This window comes from Rhinolophus hipposideros (assembly GCF_964194185.1).
Source record: "Rhinolophus hipposideros genome assembly, contig: HAP1_SCAFFOLD_69, whole genome shotgun sequence".
NCBI lineage: Eukaryota > Metazoa > Chordata > Mammalia > Chiroptera > Rhinolophidae > Rhinolophus > Rhinolophus hipposideros.
In genome coordinates, this window is record NW_027669388.1 from 366553 (window position 1) to 390369 (window position 23817).

General features: G+C 37.2%; 1 protein-coding gene across 1 annotated transcript; it reads right to left on the reverse strand.

Annotated features, from left to right (window-relative positions):
* Window positions 1-1372: 1372 nt before the first annotated feature.
* Window positions 1373-22658, reverse strand: LOC308495616 (ankyrin repeat domain-containing protein 26-like). Its single transcript, XM_081080582.1, has 7 exons — window positions 19495-22658; window positions 16422-16492; window positions 15112-15249; window positions 12762-13691; window positions 11273-11422; window positions 7675-8178; window positions 1373-1439 (listed from the first exon to the last, which is right to left on the reverse strand). The coding sequence occupies exons 1-6, from the start codon at window positions 19520-19522 to the stop codon at window positions 8080-8082; spliced, it is 1416 nt and encodes a 471-aa protein (XP_080936708.1). The 5' UTR covers window positions 19523-22658; the 3' UTR covers window positions 1373-1439; window positions 7675-8079.
* Between the last annotated feature and the right edge of the window lie 1159 nt (window positions 22659-23817).

The following is a 23817-nucleotide window of genomic DNA, read 5'->3' on the forward strand; positions in this document are numbered from 1 at the left end:
CATTTTGACTGTCATGTAGCATCCTTGTATTCTGAAAGAGGGTCTTCAGTCTGCAGAATTGTAGAAAACGAGTAAGTCAAATTCTTTAAGAGTAAATGTTTAGTAATTATTTAAAGAGATGATATGTCTATCATACAAAATAAACAAATCTATAAATTATGATCCTCTCCTATTTGTTCCAGTATAAGAGTTTGAAAGCATACTAATTAAATTATAATCTTAGGTAAGTAACATAAAACAATTGTGATACATATGATACAGACTTCATATTGTAAAAATGTAAGGCTCTTATAATTAAAGTATTATTAATATCCACTTAAGATTGTTAGTATCAAACATATTAAATATCAGCTATAAACCAGAGATTAGTATCCAAGGTGAAGAAGAAAAGTATAATATATGTGGATGTTTTGAAAAGACACCAAAATACCATTCGGTGCCTACTGACCACAGTCTACCAGAAGAAAAGAAAGTACGTACCAACAAGAGATCATTCAAAATAGAAAGAGAAATCGGAAAGAAAAATCTGAAGTCTGAGTGGAGGGGAAAGGAAAGGGGCAGGGCTTTAGAAGAAAGGAAATTGGAGAGATAATGTGTCACAGTCTCTTCGAGTCTGTTTTACGAAGAGATCTTTGCTAGCACAAAGTTAACAAAATGAGAAGAATACAAAACAATGCAGAGAAAGACAGTGACATGGGAGAAAAAACACTGAGGAGAATCAGAGAAAAAACTTCATTCAGTAAGCAGCAAGTAAACAGAAAGCAAGCCACGTGCGGGCTTCCCAGACGTTGGGAAAGATTCCATTATTATCTGAGTGAGATGATTACTCATCTCATTCTTTTTTAAGTCATACATATGGTTTGGTATGTATGACATATTTTATAACTGAAAAAAAAGTAGAAAGAACATAGAAGCCAAATCAATAACAATTCTGATGTTGTTAAACAATACCACAGATAGGTTTTTAGACATTAAACTGTTAGAATGCTGAAGGGAAGAACACTACCAAAAGAAGGAAAGATCACCAAAGAGAGCACAGACATCCTGCAGAAATAAAGATTCAAGGGAGACCAGGAAGAGTGCAGTTGACAGTATATGCAAAAGACACGGTCATTATAGTTTTAGGAATCATTCAAGAGTAGGTATAATATTTTGGCATTCACACAAGTTTGTGCTGTGAGTTTCTGATGTAAATTCGTAAGTAGGATAACTTGTTTAATTATGAAAATTACAGGTATGAAATACATTTGTACTTAGGTTTTCATAAAGTAAGAATTATAATGAAATAGTAATTAATGGTTGACATGATCTGAAATATTAAAACCTTACCTGGTAACCTCTGTCTCTAATTCATCATTTTTCTTCTTTTGTTGATTCATATTATATTGCAGAGATTCTAACTTCTCATAGTACTTTAATTGTTCCTTTTCATCCTCAGACTTTGAAAAACATTTTTAAAGAAAGTTAATTTTAAAAATCTAGAGACTCACTCTTCTTTCTTTAAAATATGATTCCTCATGAGCTCATGAGTAATATGTGTACACAGGTGTATAAAATGTAGTTGTAGACCTGATGCCAATAAGGACAGAGTTCAAAAACAATGACATTTCTTAAAGCAGCTGAAATGGATTTTACAGTGTCATCATTGGTTTCCTGGAATTTAAATTGCCAAACTTTCTTAAAAACAGAGGCTTTTACATGTAAAAATACTAAGTGTTAAAGAATAGATTTAAATAGTGGTTCTCTTTACATTTTAGTTTCAAGAAATGCTCCCAGAGACATTTTCATCAACATTTCAAGATTTTACAGGGTTTATGGAATCACATTTTCGTATGATAATCTTTGAAAACTTCCTGTGCAGTCCCCCTTACATTGTGATAATCTGACATGAGCATCAGATGAAGACTCTCATTCTCTGTAAGCGTTCTTCCATAGGTTTCAATTTCTCCTTTTCTAGTAAATATTTTTCTCTTTAAAGTTTATCTTCTCTATATTATGTAAAAACATAACTTTTTCTTGATTCCTGTAACTTTTTCTGTCATCCTGTTTTTCTCCTTAGACTCTAACCCTCTTTAATATGTGGTCTCATCCCCAGGTCCATATTTTCGCCACTTAATCTCTTCTTTTACATGAGAGCCTGACTTTCTGTCCTTATAATTGCGCGAAAACATTTTTCAGGGTCATCTCTTTTAGTCCTTGTCCTGCTTTACTTCTCAGCAGCAACTGATAAGGATGCCCACACCCTTTCTATAGTCTTCTCAGCCCAACTCATCTCTAAACAGCAGTCCTGGTGGTCAGGCCTTGACCCTTTTCTCTTCCTCTTTTTAAATGCTCTCAGTTCCTTACATCCCAGTGCTTCAAACCACATTCCCTCATCTACAGTGGCAGCCTTGACCCCTTTACTGAGGTCATCTGTACTTTCCTTTTTCCCCTGGAGCTCCTCATAGACAGTGTCCCTCAACCACACACTCATACACCATGACTTGCTGTGGATCAGCTCATCTGGTACATTTCATGGGGATTCTTATCACTGTGACTGTGAACATAGCGTTATTTTCAGATCTTGGCAGCTCCTCACCCTTAGGATGTTGACCAGCATACTTTGTCCTGTTTTTCTCTCAGAATGCATACGTTTTTCATAAGGTTCACATTATCTACTATTCGCCTTTCCATTTTTGTTTGCTCTATTGAATAACTTCCTATTCCTTGGGACCTGACCTGACCTATGGAAGTGTTCTGAAATTCCTTTCGCAAGTACACTCCACCATCTTGTTTGAAGGCTTAAGTCAGTTGGAGCTATCCTTTCTTCCCAGTCCAGATGCTTCCTCTCACATTGTGTGAATCAAATATCTTAACCCAGGTACTATCTCACCTGGGGGGCTATTGATCGAATTCGTTGAAACCTGTCGTAATTAAACTTTTGATTTACAGGGTAGACCTTATGGTGGCTGATAATTCTGTCGAGATCCTAATTACTTCCCCTAGGAACCTATCGTCCCTCATTATTTTGGTATAAGCTTCATCAGTTTTGGGTGTGCTTACAAATTTTTCAATTTTTTGACATTCAATATTATTTTATATTAATTTTAGGTGTACAGCATAGTGGTTAGAATTTAAGTAATTTAACAAATTGATTCCCCTGACTCATCCAGTACCCACCTGGCACTATACATAGTTATTGTCATAGTATTAACTATATTCCCTATGCTTTACATTACATCCCCGTGACTATTTAGTAACTACCAATTTGTACTTTTTAACCCCTTCACCTTTTCCACCCTGCTCCTAACTCCTCTCCCACCTATCACCCTAAATTACCTAGTACTCATCTGATGCCATGTGTTGTTATTGCAATATCATTAATACATTCCTTGTACTATACCCTGGATCCCCATGACTACTTTGTAACAACCAATTTGTACTTTTTAATCTCTCCCCTTTTAACCCACTTCACAAACCCCCTTCCAGCTGGCAACCAACAAAATGTTCTTTGTATGTATGAACTTTTTTCTGTTTGTTTGTTCTGTTCTTCAATTCCACTTAGAAGCACAGTCACAGTGCATCTTTCTCGGTCTGACACACTCCACTCAGCACTGTACCCTCCAGGTCCATCCACACCGCCACAGATGGCCAGAGCCCATTTCCTTCTGTGGCCAAGCAATATTCCATTGCATACATGTATCATCTCTTCTTTATCCATTCATCCATTGATAGGCTGCATGCCCATCTTGGCCATTGTAAAGAATCCTGCAGTGAACATATTGATGTACACATCGCCTCGAATTGGCATTTTTCGGTTTCTTTGGATAAATTCTCTGAAGTGGGATATCTGGGTCATTCTTCAACTCTTGTGATAGCCTTTGTTTAAAAGTCTATATTGTGTGATACAAGTGTTGCTCCCTCGGCTTTTTAAATTTTATTTTGTTTTCATGAAATATCCCTTTATTTTCAGTCTCTGTGTCTTTTGATCTGAAGCAAGTCTGTTGTAGGGAGCATATGTAAGGATCTTATTTTCTTATCCTTTCAGCCACCCTGTGTTTTGATTGGAGAATTTAATCTATTTACACATAAAGTAATTGTGCATAGATATGTAGTTACTGCTATTTTATGATTGATATTTTTGTTCTTCCTTTTTTGTTACTTTTAAAGAAGTCCCTCTAATATTCCTTGTAATACTGGTTTGGTACTGATGAACTCCTTCAGTTTTTTTTTTTTTTTCCTCCAGAAAGCTCTTGATCTGTCCTATGATACTAAATTATAGCTTTGCTGGGTAAAGAAATCTTAGTTGTAGGCATGTCTTTCATCACTTTGAATATTTTGTGCCAATCCCTTCTGGCCTACAAAGTTGCTCTTGAGAAATCACCTGCTAGTCTTATGGGTGCTCCTTTACAGGTTACTAACCGCTTTTTTCTTGCTGTTTTAAAAAGTCTTTATTTGCCTATAAACTTTGGCATTTAATTATGACGTATCTTGGTATGGGCCTGTTTGGGCTCATCTTCTTTGAAATTCTGGGCTTATATGTCCATTTCCTTTACCAAGTTAGGGAAGTTCTCAGTCATTATCAAGTACATTTCGAATTCCTTCATTTCTTCTTCTCGTAGTACCCCATATGATAATGTTGGTATGCTTGACATTCTCAGAGGTCCCTTAAACTGTCCTCATATTTTGGATTCTTTTTGCTGTTCTGACTGGGTATTCTCTGCTACCGTATCTTCTAAATCACTCATTCGATTCTCTGCTTCATCTAGTCAGTTTTCATTCCCTCTAAGACATTCGCTTTTTCAGTTATTTTATTCTTTACTTATGACTGGTTCATTTTTATGTTTTCTATCTTCATTTTTATGTTTCCTATGTCTTAGTGGAAGTTCTTCTTGAGGTCCCTGAGCATCCTAATAACCAGTGTTTTGAACTCTGCATCTGATAGATTGCTTGTCTCTATCTTGCTCAGTATTTTTCTGGCGGTTTCTTCTGTTCTTTTAGTTGGCATGTTTCTTTGACTCCCCATGTTGGCTCCCTCCTTCTGAATGTTTCTGTGTATGAGGTAGGACTGCTGTGTCTCCCAGGCCTATCTGAGTGGCCTTATATAGTAGGTGTCCTGTGGGGCCGTGCGGCACAGCCTCCTTGTTACCCAGAGCCGGGGGCGGCAGCTCTGCCCCTTGTGTGAGTTCTCTGTGCTCTCCTGTTGTAGTGCAGCCTTGGCTGCTGTTTGCATGTCAATGGGAGGGATTGATGCTCAGACTGTGTGGTTGTGAGGACTGACCACGACTACAGTGGAGGAGCTGTTTTTGCAGGGGCTGCCCCTATAGAGCAGGATTTGCTTTAGCAGGGCACTGGTGTCTGCCCTGTGTACACTTTGGTTGTGTCTTTCTGGGAGGCACCAGAGCGGTGATGCTCCTGCTCTGTCCAAAGATGGCCACCAGGTATGTCAGCCCTAGGGACTCCTAGAAGTGGCCCACCCCCAGGCCTAGTTCAGCCGCAGCCTATGTCCTGCAGAGGGCCACCTAGCTTGACCACAAAGCAGGATGCAGATGGCGCCACCTGCACCGGCTTTGGAGGTGCCTCAAGAGTTCCAGTTATGAACCATAGCCAGCTTCCATTAGTGCCATCTTGGGTCTACACAGCAAGAAGTAAAGGACAGCTGAGGCCACATAACGCTTGTTTAGGTTTTGTGAACCTTTGAGAGATTTTAGGCAAGTCTGCAGCATGAGCCAAGACAGGATGTTTTTTTTTTTGGAAAAGTCACTGGAAGAAGCTTGGGTTGGCTCTCAAGTTAGGTGGGGCAGGTTCTCAGGGAATCACCAGGGTGGGTGGACAGTGTTAGCCAGGTTGATGTAGACTCAAGAGATGGAGGCCGTCTATGTCTCACACTGCAACAGGTGATGGATCAGTACAGAAACAATGGATTCCACAAGCACCTCTGTGTGGGAAGAAGCTCCCCTCCAGCCATCACCCTAAAGGCAAAAAACTTAGTTCCTCCCCTTATATCCCTGAACTACTGCCCAGTGTTAGAGTTCAGGGCAAATGAATCTGTCAGTTAGTAAGCCCATTCCAAGCCCTATAAAAGAATCAACTGGGACTCTAGCCACCCTTTTCATCTCACCCAACCAGAATGACCAGTGGTTTCCACAGCCAGAAGCTATGGGGACATCTCTCTCTAGCATTGGAATCCTGGGCTAGGATGCCTGGTGTGGAGCTGGGACGTCTCACACCCCTAGTGGACCTCGACAAGCAAGATATCCCTCTAGACTTCTGACAGTCGCACAAGGGTCTGGCATCAGCTCGTTCTGTTTTTCTGCTCCTCCTACCAGTCTCGAGGTGACTTCTTCTGTATGTCCCTAGAGGTAGGACGACTTTGGTTGAGCTAGACTTCAGGTGATGCTCAGTGATGATTGTTCTGTAGTTTAGTTGTAATTTTGATGTGGTCGTGAGAGGAGGCAAGCATGGCATTTACCTACTCTGCTATCTTGACCACAAATCCCCAATTTTTCAATTTTTGATGCCTTAATATAATAGATTTCTCTATAAAGCTGTGATGTGACAACTCATGGAACTCACATTCATGTAAGACTCCTTATCAACACATTATCATGTCACTCATATGAAAAGTATGTTAGCAACATAATGTGACTTAATTGACAAGAAGTCTAGACAAAAATTTTTTTTCAAAGTTTCTTTGGCCACAAGAAGGACCATCAGAACAATCTTCTGTTTCCCTTGATGGGCATGACTGTCTAATGAAATTGCTTAGACCTGGCTACTGTGACTGAAAGACACCAGCTGGAAGGTACATCTATGTCATTGGTCCACCTCAGGGGTCACAATGCGATCTTATGATGAGAAATCCTAGGGAGCCTCTCCTACAGAGGACAGGAGGATGGCAGAGGAATGTTGCTCTGCTTAGGAAAGATAGTGACACGTTTTTCACTGTCCATCAGGAAATTGTCATCCTGGATGACACATCAATCTTTTCTGACATCGAACTGTTCAATCTTTAAAAGCGTATGATTAACTCAAGTGAGTGGAAAAAGATTAGTTTCTAAACTTGCAAAGCTAGAAGCACTATGTTACTATGTAAGGACTTGATTGGGCATTCATTTCTACTTTTACACTGGCATCTCTTTTCTTTTTCAAAATCCAACAAGGAGAAAAGTATATTCTTTTCAGGAAACATTTGCCTAATGACCCAGTATTCGTTAATGATGAAGAAAACAAATTAGAACATTAAAAGTAATTCATTCTCCAAATCTCACTAAAGGGTTTAGATTTCAAGGGAAATTTAGAATTCTGGATCAAATCATTACTCAAATGCCTGGACTCAAACAGATATTTGTAGTCCGATGTTTGTGGCAGCATAAATAGCAATAGCCAACAGTTGGAAAAACCCAAATGTTGGACAAACGAAAGGATAATTGAAACATGGTGTATGTCAAATGTTGCCTTTAGACTATCACAATCTTTTTCTATAAAAATCTTACTACAAAAATCATTAATTTTATGAACTGAGATTTCTTTCTCTGTGGAGAGGAATTACGTTACTCCCAGCAAGTAGTATCAACATGAATACAGTACTTTTATTAATGAGACTGTTCTTATTGTCTAAAATATCCTTATATGGTACTATGACAGACATAGAAATTCCTTTGCAGTATGACAGAAATGAAGAGATTCACTTACCAAACTTGTACCTGACAGGTGCCTGTGAAGTTGTTCGATTATGCCCATTAGCTTTTGAATTATCAGTATTAGGTCAGTATTTTCAGCTTCAAGCCTAAAGTGAATATTTTGACATAATTATTCTCACACATTGACTTTAAAGCATACCACATAATCACTGAACAAATATCTATGGTGCAACTACATAAAATCTTACAATTTGAAAAGCGCATGATTTGGCAATTGTGCTATTTTTCTAGTTGTGAATTTTGCATAATGTGCAAAATTAGAGATAATGTACACAAATTATTCTTTTCAAGGTAGCTCAAAGCTGACATTTTGACCCAGCTTCACACTCATGTGTTTATTGTTATAACTGATCTAATGGTCATACTACACTACACATCTGCTTTATAAATACTCAAGTTATTTTCTGTGCTGCTTTAACTTATACTTTTGCACGTGATCTTGCATCTTCTCAGTGCATCGTGCATCCTCTGGATGTCGAGCTCCTGCTTCTTGCAGCTAAAATAAAGAAAAAGTTATGTTTACTGATGATCTATGACATCTGACAATTAAGTTCGCAAACCTGTTGCAATGATGTTGCTCCCCTTTTTTTATATATATGTGAGGGACTGTTCATTATGAATTTCTACCAACTGGACACACAGTTAACCAAGTTTACTCTTTGGAATTGCTTAAAAGATTGTGTGAAAAAGTTAAGACGACCTGAACTTTTAGCCAACGACTCATTGCTCTTGCATCACGACAATGCACCAGCTCACAGGGCACTGTGTCTGAGGGAGTTTTTAGCCTGTAAACAAATAACTGTATTGCAATACCCTCCCTACTCACCTGATCTGGTCCCCAGTGACTAAATATGTCATTATCCAAAGATAAAGAAAATATGGAAAGGAAGACTATTTGATGACATTCAGGACATCAAGGGTAATATGATGACAGCAATGATGGCCATTCCAGAAAAAGAGTTCCAGAAATGCTTTGAACTGTGAACTAGGCGGTGGCATTGGTGCAGAGCTTCCCAAAGGGAGCTTTGTGACCGCAGTGATAGTCAGCAACGAGGTATGGAGCACTTTTTCTTGAATGAGTTCTCACAATTATCATACCTTGTGGTACAAATACCCAAGAAATCAAACATACTGTATTCCAAGCATCCCATCAACTCTAATTTTAAATATTCACATAAGTGAATTACCAGGCTAGTCCAGTGATTATGAAAGTTAACAGGCTACTCTTGGGGGCAGTCAGATAGTCATGGAATAGTTTGAGGGGCAGTAACTAAATAAGAGCCCAAATGCCTGGGTTTTTATCCCAAGTCCACCAGTTATTAGCTGGGTGACCTTGAGCAAAATACTTAAATTTTTTGGGTCTCAGTTTCTTCATGTATAAAATGAGACAATAGTGGCATCTACCTCACTGGGATATTGGGAAGATTAAATTAGGGAACATATGTAATAGAAAAGGACATGGCACACAGTAAAATCAAAGGGTTTGCAGTTAGCATTATTGTTGCTGTATTTTAGGTTCTAATAAAATTTGATATTTTACACAGATGGGATGCGAATGGAAGTGGTCTCTTACACCAGTTACACTGAAATCATTCATCAAACTATCAGCAATGTCAAAAAATGGGGAGCATTAAGCCCAGAATATAACCCCAGTACTAAAATCCTTTTACCAATTCCAAGAGCCAACAGTACATTTTCTCTGCTTGTAATAATGTATACGTTCCTATGTACACTCAGTGTAGTCCATAATGAGTATGGACTACAATGCAAATACCACCTCCTGGATTGAGCATACAATTTATATGACCGTGAGAGGCAGGGTAAAGCCACTGATATGGAAATAACGGACTCTAGTGCTAAAGCCAACTTTCCAAATCAATTCCTTCCCAGCAACTGGTTCTGTGGGGATGTGTCAGAACTCAGAGGAGCAGATGGAAGCAGCACGCTCTGGCAGATCAGAAAAGCCGTCCTCCGAGCTGTAGTTAGAATGTGCTATCGACCTGTACACCCTGGCTGGCTGCAGACAGGAAGGGCTGGCTCCCTTTTATTTTAGTTTTTTATTTTTATGGACAGGGGGAACATGAGCATTTCACTGAACAATTTTCTATTGGAGATGTGCTTTCAGTTTTATATATAATTGTGAGAAATATTTTCAGAATAAAAGTTTAATTATATCAATGTCTCCAAGGGGAAGTATTGGTTTGGTATAAAATATTTAATTTTATCCTAACAACTGTTGAAGAAAACATTTTCAATTTATGCAAGGATAGGTGCCATCACATCAAATACTATTTCCCCTTAGACAAACTTATACTTAGAAAGACAGAATTCTCTCTCATGAAAAATTGAAACTATGTCAAATTTAGGGCTTGATTGCTCTGCACAGACTATCCGACAAGTGCTGAGGAACACGGGTTCAATGAGAGTTCAAACAGTCAGAGAAAGCTTCATGGAGAGGCCAGATTGGGAGCCAGAAATCCGGGGGCAGGGAAATCAAAACACTGGCTCCCACCATAACTTGTAAACTCGTGTTCATAGCAGAATTATTAACAGCCAAAAAGTGGAAACAACACAAAGTTCCATCAGCTGATGAATGGGTAAGTATTTTGTCCACAAGGTGAAGCAACATTGGGCAATAGGAAGAAATAGCTCACAACTGATGTGTGCTACAACACGGTGGAACCCTGGAAACGTGATGTTACGTGAAAGAAGCGAGTCACAAGGGACCTCACATCGTGTGATTCCATTTACATGAAATATCCAAAGTAGGCAAATCTACAGAGACAGAAAGTAGATTGGTGGTTGCCTGAGGCTGGGAGAGACAGGAAGATAGGGTGACAGCTAAGGGATGTGGGGTTTCTTTTGGGGGTAATGGAAATGTTCTATAATTGTGGTGATAGTTCCACATCTCTCTGAATGTAACAAGAGATATTGAATTGTATATTTTAAATGGTGAAATATGATATGGGGATTGCATCCCAATGAAGATTAAAAAACACACAAATATAGTGAATCTGGATTATTTTCTTAATTCTCTATTGTGGGTGTGCATACTATAATGATCAACATATTTCTACACTTTTACAATATTTCAAAAATGAAAACAAAATGAAGGAAATGCCTACTTCAACTGGTTTGTATACTGAACTTTCTGTACAAGTTAGTTTGAAGTCCATGAAATATATACCAATGCTGTAACCATTTACAAAAGTGATGATAAGAAATAAGACAAATTTCTGAATCGTTCTAGTAAGCATTATCTTCTGATTTTAAATGGCTGCTTCATCCTGGTAATGGAGATATCACTACAAAATATTGTTTAGTAGGAAGAAAGTCTCTCGATTTCTATGAGGAATGCTGCCTATTTCTCAACGTTACCAAGGGTATAGATATAAGAAAAAACATACGTTGCAAATAGCAGGATGGAAGCCAGAGTTTAAGGAAGAAGTGCATTATAAAGATAATAAAATTATAATAAATTAATTACACCGAAAACACAAAAGAAAGCTGCCCTTGAAAATCAGGGTCTTAAAACACTTTATATTAATCAACTATAGATGAACTGTTGACAGGTTACATTTCACACATACCTGACTCCTGATATGCTCTAATGTCTTGAAATCCTGTGTCTCAGCTTCTGAATTCATACGGTAACGTGATCTATCCTCCAGTGAAGCCTCTGACATAGACAGTTTTTTTGTGGAGTCAGGTAGCTCTTGTTGAAATCGTCTCCCAAGCATCTAGAAAGATGATTCTGTTAGTGATCTTATAATCACATCTATTAAATTATGTTAAAATTTGCTAACTCTAACATATTAATATAATATGTAACTCGAAAAAGATCACCCCATGCATCAGTTCACCTTGTTTTCTTCTTTTGGACACAATTCTGTCTACTGAATCTGGGTAAGACACAGAAGGTGTTATCCTGCTGCCCACTCACTATTACGAAGGTTACTTGAACAACAGATTCAGCCCCACTCTCCACTTCCCCTGATGAAGCCGCAGAGCTTAACAATCTACTGACATCTCAAGGGGAAATTGGTATGTCGGTGGGACTAGCGGTCGTCAAGTATACATTGTGGAATGTTTTCCCCCTTTTTTTATCACAGGCTTAAATTGACTTCACAGGTCCTCACATATGCAGTCCACTGCTCACAACCTTCCAACAGATTCCTGTATCTTAGAAGAAAAGCAAACTCATTCCAGTGGTCTTCATGGCCTGGACCTCCCTTCCTGCTACACATGAATCCTGCCTCCCCTCACTCGTCTGAAAATGGAGACCCAGTGCCAAATTAATAAATCAGAGACTGCTAAATTCTCTTTGAAATGGACAAACTTATGTCCAAATGATAGTAAATGGGCCTTGCGATGAGAAAAATGAATTTGTAAAAATATTCAAGGACAATTATAGATAGCAATGGGAAGATTAAATCAAGTAGAGTTTTGATAAAACTCCTCACATTTGTCCCAAATTATGATTTAATGAAAAATTAGCTGCCTTTAAAGAGGTCACAGGTCCTAAGAATACATTATTTGAGACTGAAATAGTTCCAATTTATATCAAATTGACATGAATAAAAACAAAATTATACCAACTAAAATGTGGAAGAAACTACTGAGGGAAAGGGACAGCATCTACACTTCAGTTCATGTGGGAAATCTAGAATTAACTCTCTAGGTAATCCACTTAATTGAACCTCTATCTCTAAAAACTCAGTTTGCATAGGAGCATTTCCATTTATCTGCTTCATAATGGTATTACAATGTGGTAACAGAAAGATGAAAATTATTATTGTAGCAGTATAAGACTAAATCATTCATATCAATATGTATCTAATAACAATTTATACCTTAAAATTTCATAGTCAACACAATGCCTTTACTCAAAGTAAAGCACCTCACAGGTCTAAGTTTTGTTTGCTGGATACAATGTATGCTTTTAAGCTGTTAGAGCAAATACATTTGTAATCTATATATTTTTAATATTCTGCTAGATTCAACATTTAGCCATCATCAAATATTTGAACATTGAATTTTCTTTCAGGAAATGTGAAAACTATCTTTCTGGATACTTACCTCTCTTTCTGATTTATCGTTTTCATACTGGCACATTCTTCCTTTCAAGTGATTCAATTTGCTGACTAACTCCTTAGGGCTCTCTTTCACCACTGGATCTTGTTTTTCACATTCAGCTTGACGCACTGTTCTAAGCCCCTGAAGCTGCTCTTCAATATTCATTCCTGACTTTTCATTATTGTCACTTTTGTGGAATGCATCATCCAGTTGCCTTCGAAGAAGCATGTTTCCACTCTGTAGGTCAGATCTTTCCTCCTTTAGGGATTCCAGCTTTCCAGTATACGGGTTCAATTTTTCTGGTTCCCTTTGATTCATGTGTTCAATTTCCTCCTCTTGACACTGAGTTTGGTTTAGGTCTTTCAGTACAGGTTCAGAAACCAATGTCCTTTCTCTGACATCATATCTTGCGTGAGGGAGCTCAGTGTCTAAGCTATTGGATTTACTTCCAGCTTTAGGAAGTTGCTGAGAATGAATCTCACTGTTTTCTTTTAGGTTACACATAGCAAACCCGATGTTGTCCACGAAATGCAAGCATTTATCTCTTAATTCCTGGAAAGAATTTTGTAGGGGTCTTAATTGCTTACTAAACTCATGATGATGGTCGGATTCCGCTTCTGTTTTCAATCTTTCTTTGCTTTGTCTTTCATTCTCCAGTTGAGAGTTCAGCATTGTATTCTCAGCTGTTGGGACATTAAGCTGTCTGTTATATTCAAATACTGTTTCTGTTAGCGTTTCGTCATTCTGTTTTATTGTCTTTTGAAGACGGTCCTTCTTTTCTTTTACATTTGCAGTGTCCTCAAAGTATTTTTTTTCCATTTCCTGCTTCTGAGTTATGAGTGTGTCCCTTTGTAGTCTTAGTATGGCGATTTCATCCTGCAACACGTGATTTTCATGCAACATGTCTTTTGCTTTTTCGTAACTCTCAGAATCCTAAGTAAAACAAAGGAGACTTGTAGCTAGCACTCAATGAAATGACATATCATGATATCCTCTGAAATTAAAGAAGAACCTAAGTGTTTATATAATGAAAAGGTTGCAGTACGTGGATATCCCACTGTAAAAATACAATGCTGAATCCAAACCTCCAACTTTATACGAGCATAAATTCCCCAAAGTTAAAAAAATAATAATATAAGATGCTGAATCCATGAAAGTGAAAAAGAGAATTTTAAAATCATCAGAGAATTTTAAGAGTCTCAGAACTGGAAAGGCAGCAAACCCAGAAGGCATCAAATAGAAGATTAAGAAGTCTGACTACATTTTAAAATAGAGGTCACCGTGTGAATATACACCTATCCCACAGTAAGAGTATTCACTCTGCATACATTTGGACTGATTACATTTCCTAGAATTTTTTTTCCCAAGAATACTCAAAAGATATTCTACTTTTCTAATATTTTCAGAGTCAGTTGTAAGATGAAATCTACTAATCACTGATAAATCTAGGCATTACGCTAAGCACTTCTTTATACATCAATGAACTCTTCGTTATCACAATTTCAAATAGAATGATTACAAAGATGAGCAAGTTCAGGATTTTTTCCCAGGACTTTGGACTCTACAATAGGGTGCTTGCTGCTCTTCTAGTGTAAATATATAAATTCAAAAGAAGCCTTAGATTTCAAAAAAAACTCAGGGTAAATAGGCTAAAAATTATAGAGCTCTTCTTAGAAAATAGAAAATTATTGTTAGAAAATATTTGCTGCTGCTTAAGTGTTGTTTCCTTTTCATAATGTTTAAAGGAGAAATAAATGAGAAATAGGGGAAAACACACTGACTTCTTTGAATAAAACACTCACCAATAAATTATCACTAAGTATGCATCATGGCATACAATTTTCTTCAAAAGTTCCTAGCACTGAAATAGGACTCTACTTGGAACAAATTGTTCCTTTTCTCAAAAGTAGGAGAATGAGATCTAAAAGATGGTCTCTGCACTGGCTATACTTCTACTCCTTAAAAACAGCGGAAGTGAAAACTGACCTCTCTACTAATACAGCAAGGGGATGAAATCACTGCCTCAAATTGAAACTTCTGTTATTAGTAACAATAGTTTTGAGATTGTAGAAAGCTCATCGATCCCTGTAAAAAGTATTGAAAACCTCCCCTTTAGATGACACATTGGGAACGTCACTACTTGACTGTTGGACATAAAAGGATTTCAATCAAGAATATCATTTATTGCAATGGACCAAAAATGTCACTCTCCCTAAAATACACACACACACACACACACACACACACACACACACACACACACTTTTAAAATCCTCTACAATTCCCATATGTACAACATTGGTTTTTAAAATATGTACATACACACATATTTGAAAATGACTAAACAAAATACCTCAGAATTCATTTTCTTAAGATTTATTTCTGTCTCCTTTTGTTGTTGAAGGCAATTGGTCAGAACTGTGTCATGTAATATTTTGTTGTCCTGTTCTCGGGAAAGTGGCCTCTGAGTGTTGTTTTCCTCTTGTACAACCTAGAGAATCGAATATGAACAAAGAAAAATTAGAATATAACTAAAATTTAACTGTTAAAAATCTTAATCTACGTTTACTTACTCCCAAATTATCGGACTTTAATTAGAAAGTGAAAAATAACTTGCCTTAGTCTAAATTAGAAGAAAAACATGAATCCGCAAAACTAATTTTGTCACTGTTTGAACTAAACAATTGGTTATATGTTAAATCCACCCAAAAAATGAAACAGTAGATGATTTTTAATGTCACAGAGGCTTTCTCATTTAAAATAGTTCACCTCACCATGTCTTAAATAGTGAGCCCCTACAGTGAATTTAAGAATATCTTTTAAAGATTAATAACTGGAGAATAGGCAAACTTTAATTAGAAGCCCACATCATTAACATCAATCAGTAAGAGAAGTAAATTCCTAAATATTAATTCACATTATACACTATGAGTGTTACACATCGTGTTATACATTGATATAATTATCTGTTGCATCCAATTCTAACTTATTCAATACCCACTAGTAAGAGCAGACAAAAAATTAAATCATATTTACTGATTTCCTACACTGAAAGAAAAGATATTAGAAAGTTACTGTTTGTGTCCTAACAACCAAAGGTCCCATCCTGAGAAGATGTGATTCTCTTAAAAAGCAGTTGAGTTGAGTGCATGACCCCATTCTCTCCCTGAATGTAGACGCAGAGTCCATTACACAGAGGTCACAAGGAAGAATCCATCTCTAACCTTGGCCTTAGTGACCAGCCATACGGAACTGCACATTTTGAACCCCTGAAAATCATGACTCCTTTCACGTGAGCCTGAATCAGTGGCCATCATTTTTACATGGTTCATAATTTCAACTGTCTCATCATGTGATTCAGTATTTGATGTTACTTTCTTTTTTATTTAAGGGAGTTATAAAAATTAAAGGAGCAAACAACATTCAGGACTTTATTATTATTTTTTTTGCCTCAATCCAAAGATAAAGTTGAGCTATGAATATCTATAGATTCTAACAACATTTTAAGTTTTGTAACTAGTTCAAATGTTATAAATATCATTCAGTTATGACCTTTTGACTCTAAAAGGCTAGCATGGAAGGTAATTTCAATTGGACTCTATTATATTATTAAAGCACAGAAAACCATATTATACTAGAAATTTAAAATTAAATTTCACATACATGTGTGTAGTTCTTTTCGTTTCCATCAAGCCTCGCTTGTCCTTCCTCTGATGTCATTCCTAGGTGTTGTCCTGCTGACAAATCTATGTATTAGTTAAAACGAACTACTTAGAACAATTAGATAAAAGCTATAATCTTTATAAATACAGAAAATAACATCTTATCAACTGAGACTTCAAATTAAGCGTCATCTTTTCCTGAATATTTACTTTACTTAAGAAATACTTCTAATTAGCTAACACTTCTAATTAGCTAACAAACCATTTGGGAAATATGAGATGTCACAAAGTGAAAGGCATACAAACATGTCAAAAATTCATCCACAAATTCATTCAATGAACATCGATAGAAAAACAATCAGAAAAAAACCCTACAATTTAGAAATGCAGTACAAACACATCGAGTTGCACTATATACTCTGTTCTCTACCTCGTAATATACCTTTTGAACAACACCCTAAGATTCAACTGCAATGTCATTCATTGTTTCCGGAATGACTTACTTCTGATGCATTTATCAGTGTACACCCTTCCTTATATCTGAAATGTTTTCCTCTACTATTCTGAAAATTTCTTTTCACCTTTGAGGATTCAGCACTGGGGTTTAAGGAAGAAGACAGAGAAGAGGAGACAGACTGCGGACACAGCTGAGATTCCCATCACTGCTGGGAAAGTCAATTCTAAAATATATAAAGCCATAGAAAATCCAAGAAATATTTGATTGTTGGTTTCGGAAGGTGCTTTTTCATTTACAATACATACAGTTTTAACTGATACTTTTGAATTCAGAATATAAAACTAAAGCTAAGAAACTATGTTTTGTTTCACTAGGCAACCTTTAGATCTTTATGAAGTTTTCCCATCTGGTCCTAATGTTCTAAGTATAATTCTGCTGCCCACTCCCCAGAGTATGCTAAATACTAGCCTAAAGGAAATCACGCTTTCACCTCATTCTCTTTCTTATTTCCATATGTTATTGTGGTTCAGGAAGAATGCCAATGTCTTGCTAAAAGTCATTCTGTTTGGCTGTTAAGTTCCATAAACAGAGTAAACATGAAGTAGATTTTGCCACAAAATGACTATTGGAAAGTCAGAACTACGATCAACCTACATAGAGGTGGGCTAGAGTTGAACACTTTCTGTTTCTTTATTTCCTTCTTTGCTTTCTCTGTTTTCTGGTAGCTGTGATTCACTCAAGTCATGGAGCCTATAATTACATAACAGAAACACACCTACAATCTGAGTCTCTAGTTTATCTATTACGGTCATCTGTCCAAACTCTGTGGATGCTGACAGAGTTTTGCTCATGGAGTGTGATGCAAATGGCCTTTTATCACCAACTTTCCAATCCCTGCATCTTTGACCAGTTTCATGATTGGAGGTCAAAGAAGTAGAATCCCAATCTGAATTCTGGGATTAAGTTTTCATTTATCAGGATGTAAAAATAACACAAAGTTGACTATCTTGTAAAACTTCCTTTTTCAGAGAAGCAGTCACACGTCCTCTTTTCCCCCAAACACACTATTCCTTCAGAATACATTTTATTTTAGGTGTCCTACACTTGCCATTTACATAGGTAAGTTTAATTAACTATTGTCACGCAGCAATTTCTATTACATAATGTGTTTCCAATTAAATATTTCCTTCTTAATAGTTAAGATGGTGCAGGGTATGCTTTTTTTTGTTACTGTCAAAAGTTATGTGTAACCACTTAAGTTTAAATATGCATGACAAACATGGGTTTACAAAAACTTTTAATGAATCGTACTACTTCAAATAAGAAACTATTTATTATAAGAAAATGGTCTTTTCTAAATGCTCCAATATCTTCAGAATTCGTTTTTAAACCTTAGATAAATAGATATTCATATGACAAATTACAGTCCTGGGCGACCTTATTGTTTCCAAGGAAAAATGGGATCAAACTGGGTCCCCATGAGCTCCAAAGAGTACAGGGCACCATGAGACAGAAAACAAATACATAACAAAACATTTTCCTTTTGCTTTTTAAACACAATCTCAGCTTAAATCTATGAGACAAGTGAAAGAAAACCACAACAACTGTAGAAGTGAAGCTTTAAAGCCTCTTTTATCACTTCACATCCAGGAAGCCCGTACATCATTTAAAACGGTGGTTTCCAATGTCATGTGAGAATCCGTGAAGTCCCAAGGTCTGTCAGTCGAGGGGCCCGAAAAGGTCAAAGCTATTTTCACAGAAAGACTGAATGTCATTTGCCATTTTCACTCTCATTCTCTTCTAAGTGTACAGTAGAGTTTTCCACAGCCGTGATATCACAGCTCTGATGGTGACATCATAGCTCTATGGTTACTGGGTCGTAGCTCCAATGGCTCACGCAATGCATGACTGTGTGTGCTCGTATTTTAAATTGTTCAGTTTTTATTTCTAATATTGTAACTTTCTATGGAGACTACCGACTTAAAAATATTCTTTGGAATTCTCAATAATTTTTAATAGCATAAAAGCATCCCAAGGCACAAAAGCTTCAGAATGCCTTTTTTCAAAGATTGTGTCTACCAAATATTCATTATCATTAATTACTTCTCCCATTTTTAATAATCGAAGACACCATAGGCGCACGTACACACATAGCCAGTGTCTGCTCAGCAGAACATCTGGTTGGCTTAAGACCATCAGTGTCACAACACTAAGAGGAAGTAAAGTTAAAACACAAATGACATGGTAGCAACTGAGGCTTACTTGGGTAAACGTCAAAATTCAAATGACCATTTGAAACGCTGGAAGTATCTTCCAGTTTGATTATTAACCTCTGAGAACCCCTATTAAGTACAGGGGTTCCAAACTGGGACATTTAGGATATCGAAACAAGAGGAGAAACATTTTAGTGAAGTCACCCTTTTAAAATCTTGTTTTCTTATTCCTGTCGATGTCTTTTTTCTCAAACATCGATACCAACAATGACATCACGTTGTTTATGTGAAATACTTCAATTAAATTTGTAACAAAGGAAAGTAAGTCTGAATAGAAGACTGTGAGCACGTCAAATGTCCTTGCGTACTCCTTCCCAAAATTAAATTGGTATTACACAGTGTACCTGGTCTGAAGGGTTGCACATCGTCCATTCCTACAGCTCTGTTAGGAACAGGATCTTCCACTTCAATGCTCGGCTGAAGGGGTTAGGAAACAAGATGATTAGTAATTAATGGACACTTCACACCATCTCTAGTTAATAATTCAGGATGAAAATGTTAAAGTTATCACCTCCAAGAAAAGGATTTTTTGAAAAATATGTGTTTAAGCATATATTAGGTTCGTGCAAACGTAATTGCAGATTTGCAATTTTTTTTAACCTTTTAAACCTCAATTACTTTCACAACAACCTAATACTTTGATAAGTGTACTTGATATAACTGTTAAATATTTCTAATGACAGATTTGTTTTTTAGTGTTAAAACAAGATACTTGCTTGACATGGTAAGAACCCTTGGTGTATGTCCAGTTGAGTTTAGACAGAACATTTTAGAACCTACTTCATCTATGTCAACAAGAGCTAGGAAAAACCGAACTCTTATTGGACAAAAAATTTGATAGAAAAACATGATTGAACCAAGTGGCAAAGAGATAAGAAAAACTTTTCATTAAATTGTGTTTCAATAAATGATAGGGAAAATGTTATATATAGTTATGCAACTTTTCAAAAAAGTATAATAATTTCTAATCAGGGAAAAATAAGAACATTTATTTATTATAGTCATCTGAAATGTACCAGACACTTACTATGCACATTTTATTTCTTTTCCACCCAAAACAACAAATATGAAAACAGTTTGATGATGGTTACCCCACTTCCTGCTTGGTGGCCATTCCAAGACATTAGAATGAAATGATGAACAGATGTGATCCATTGTTGTCTCTGCCCAGCAGGTTTTGCTCCTAGATCTTCACATGACTGGCTCCTTCTCATGCTTCACTTGGCCGTTTTTGTCACCCTCAGAAAGATCTTTCCTGACCACCGAAACTGCACTCCCACTCCTATTCCAACTACAACCGTGCCCCCCCCCATGACAATATTCTCTAACCCAGCATTCTCCATTCTCTTTAAATGACCCAGATATAGTGACTTACAATGGACTGTTCATTTGTTTTTCTGCTCCTACAGCTACAGCTGAACCCCTGAACTTCCCCATTCAGTGTCTAACTGCCCAGCACAAAGCTGGTATCTAACTAGAAATTTACTCAAGGTGAAACACTGAGCTCGCACCAACAGAGCCTCAAGTACCGAAACACTACACATCTACAGGGTATCGCCTATCACAGTCTCCTGAAGTTTAGCATCCCCCAGATTAGAAATCCACATGCCCCTTCTAACTTTTCCACTCTATTCTTGACACTACTGCCATTTGATTGTCCTTCAGGTTTACAGAAAGTGTCCTCACCATTTAGTAAGTCACTACGGCCCACTGTGATCATTGATTTTATATTTCTATAGCTCCCTTTACACTTCGCAAAGTGTTTTCACATTTGTTACCACATTAGTTCATTCCACATACTGAAAGGTAGGCATAAGTACCATTACGACAAATGAGGTCACTGACATCCGACAGGTTAAAAAGAAGTTTCCCCAAGATCCCACAGCTAGTAAGTGACCGATCCAGGATTCTAGTGTGTTCTTATCGTCAAACACAGTGCCTACACCAGTAGGCTGCAGTTGCCTATATCAGAGGATCACACCTTTCTTATATCTTTCAACAGCTGTCATCTCACATTGGCTCATCATTACATTGTACTTCTAGTACTACGAGTACGGTCGCCATCAAGTTACTCAATGCTTGCTATTTTAACTGAACACGACAGTTGTTACATATTAAAGCAGCACTCAGCCAAATTGTTGTTAGTGTAATCCAACATATTATTAGTATTCACCAGGCTTTTCCTACTGTAGAAAATGTCCTTGCGGACCTATTTGACAATACAAATATAATGATACTTTGATATCCCAGACATTATGTTTCCTAGTTCCAAGTTACAAACAAACCCTACTATCCAAATTCTTTCTGAATTTCATTAGGATATTTACACATCCACAAAAACCACAAAGTCATGCATTTGGGCATAGTTCGAACTGGAATAACTTTAATTTTTAGGTAAAGTTAACTTCACAACCCAAACCGATTCCTTATGACTTGGAAGCCTACGTGTTTTATACTATTCCCAGGATTCTGTAGCTATTGAGTTACCCATCCAGGATTCCATTCTGTTCTTTCCTCAAACACAGTGTCTAGACCAGTAGGCTGCAGTTGCCTGTATCAGAAGATCACACCTTTCTTATCTCTTTCCACAGCTGTCACCTCGCATCAGCTCATCATTACTTTGTACTTCTATTACTACAAGTATGGTTGCCATCAAGACACTCAATGCATGCTATTTTAACTGAACAAGACAGTTGTCCTGTATTAAAACAGCGCTCAGCTGATTACTGTTAGTATAATCCTACGTATTATTACTATTCACTATGGTCTTTTTTCATTGGAACGGTTTCTTGCAGATCTATTCGACATTACAAATATAATAATACTTTGATGTCCCAGGCATTATCTTTTCAAGTTCCAAATTATTAAAAAATAAACACCCTACAATCCAAAATCTTTCTTTCTGACTCATTAGGACATTTGCGCATCTACAAAAACCACAGAGTCATGCATTTGGGCATAGGTTGACCGGGAATAATTCTTTAGCTTTTAGGTGAACTTAACTTCACAACCCAAACTGATTCCTTATGACTTGGAAGCCTTAGTGTTTTATGCTATTCCACACTGACTTTCTTAAGTGACACTTGCAAGTTAGCAGAATTGTACTACGCTGTCTTATTATATTACGCACATAGCTAGTTTATTCATTATAGGATAAACCATAAAAAATGATTTGTATGAGGAAATGCAGAGGCGAGAAAGTAAAGTCAAAGCATACCTTTTTCATTTTAACATCACTCAATGGTGATATTTAAAATAGTAATGATAATAATAATAGTGTAAGACAGTACCTCAGAATCCCAAGGTGATTCTTCATCTTCATCTTGTCCTAATCCTAATGATGACTTTATAACTATAAAATGTAGTCACAGGTACATTAATGTGAACATATATTACTATGCATTTTAAGTACACATTCAGTCGTGCTTATTTCCATAAAAGTAATAGCAGAAAAGAATTCAGGGGAACGAAGCATTTGCAAGAAGAAGCAGTTGTTAGTAGTGGGGATACTTTTGCCCAAAAGATAGGAAAAAATGCTTAAAAGAAATGAATATCACATTTGGATCGACACATGTTAGATTTCTTTATAGCAGAGCTTAAGCTAGAAAGAATTCATAGATAGTCACTAAATTACCACTTATATTATTCTGGTGTGCTCCATCAACACAAGTCAAATTACCATTGTTTGCTTGGTCTTGTGGAGCACTTTCAATAATATCCACACGATTTTCTCTTTTTCGAATGGCTGGCTTGGTTGCTTCTTTCTATTAAAAAAAGAAAGAAAAAAGAAAAGAAAAACCCAACTTCAGAAAACATCCTATTCATTTACTCATTGACTCACTCACTCAGTCCATCCGTAGGTAAGACAAGAAAACTTTACTGTAGCCGTCATAGGCACAGACCCAGGGGAAGCTGGAAATAGAAATGAAACATTTTGTCCTACATTCTAGTAGGAGTATAATACATGAAAAATAACAACAGAAAAGTACCGCTCTCCACTTCGACACCTGACGTGAATAAAGTATAGTAAGGGCACAAAAGAGACGACAATCCGTTGTATAAGGGAAGCTCAGCAGATACTGCAAAGATAGGGCTGCATCTTGAAAGTTATACAAGGTGCTGAGGGAAGGCATGAAGGGGATTCCAGAAGGGCAGCAGGAGCAAAAGCCGGAGGTGTGAAACAACATATTGTAAGTGAGGGCAGCAAAGGAATGAGGTAAGCCTGGAACTCTGAGAAAGGGATGGAGAGACAACTGCAGAATCAGAACCAAATCAAAGAAGGCACATGTTATGCTAGCAGATGAATTCTACCCTCACGTAATGGGGAGTCACTCAGGAAGCAGAGGTGTTGCATCATCACAATTCTAGTTTACAACAGCCACTCGGGCTGCAATTTATGATATTGAGGACTTCCGTTTCTTTCTAGGATCCTATCCATCAGCCTGTCTTGTGTCACAGCATAGCCTCTCCCCGGTGCCTCCAAACCCACAAAGGCAGCTGCCAACAATAGGTCACTTTGTAGCTTCCCCTAGGTGGCTCCTGGTTGGGCACAACAGCAGCTGACTTGGGCCTGCCCCACAGCCCCTCCCAAGAGGCCCCAAATCCAACACACCTGGGGATCAGTTTCAGCAACACCAGAACATCACCAAAATAGCTCCATAATGACA

Bases quoted from the DNA above. Each gene is read 5' to 3' on its own strand.
- LOC308495616 (XM_081080582.1), bottom strand. From the start codon at position 19,522: ATGGACGATGTGCAACCCTTCAGACCAG. The intron at 16,493-19,494 runs GTACACTGTGTA...ATTTGTCAGCAG, and splicing joins TGTGCAACCCTTCAGACCAG to GACAACACCTAGGAATGACA. The intron at 15,250-16,421 runs GTATGTGAAATT...TCGATTCTCTAG, and splicing joins ACGAAAAGAACTACACACAT to GTTGTACAAGAGGAAAACAA.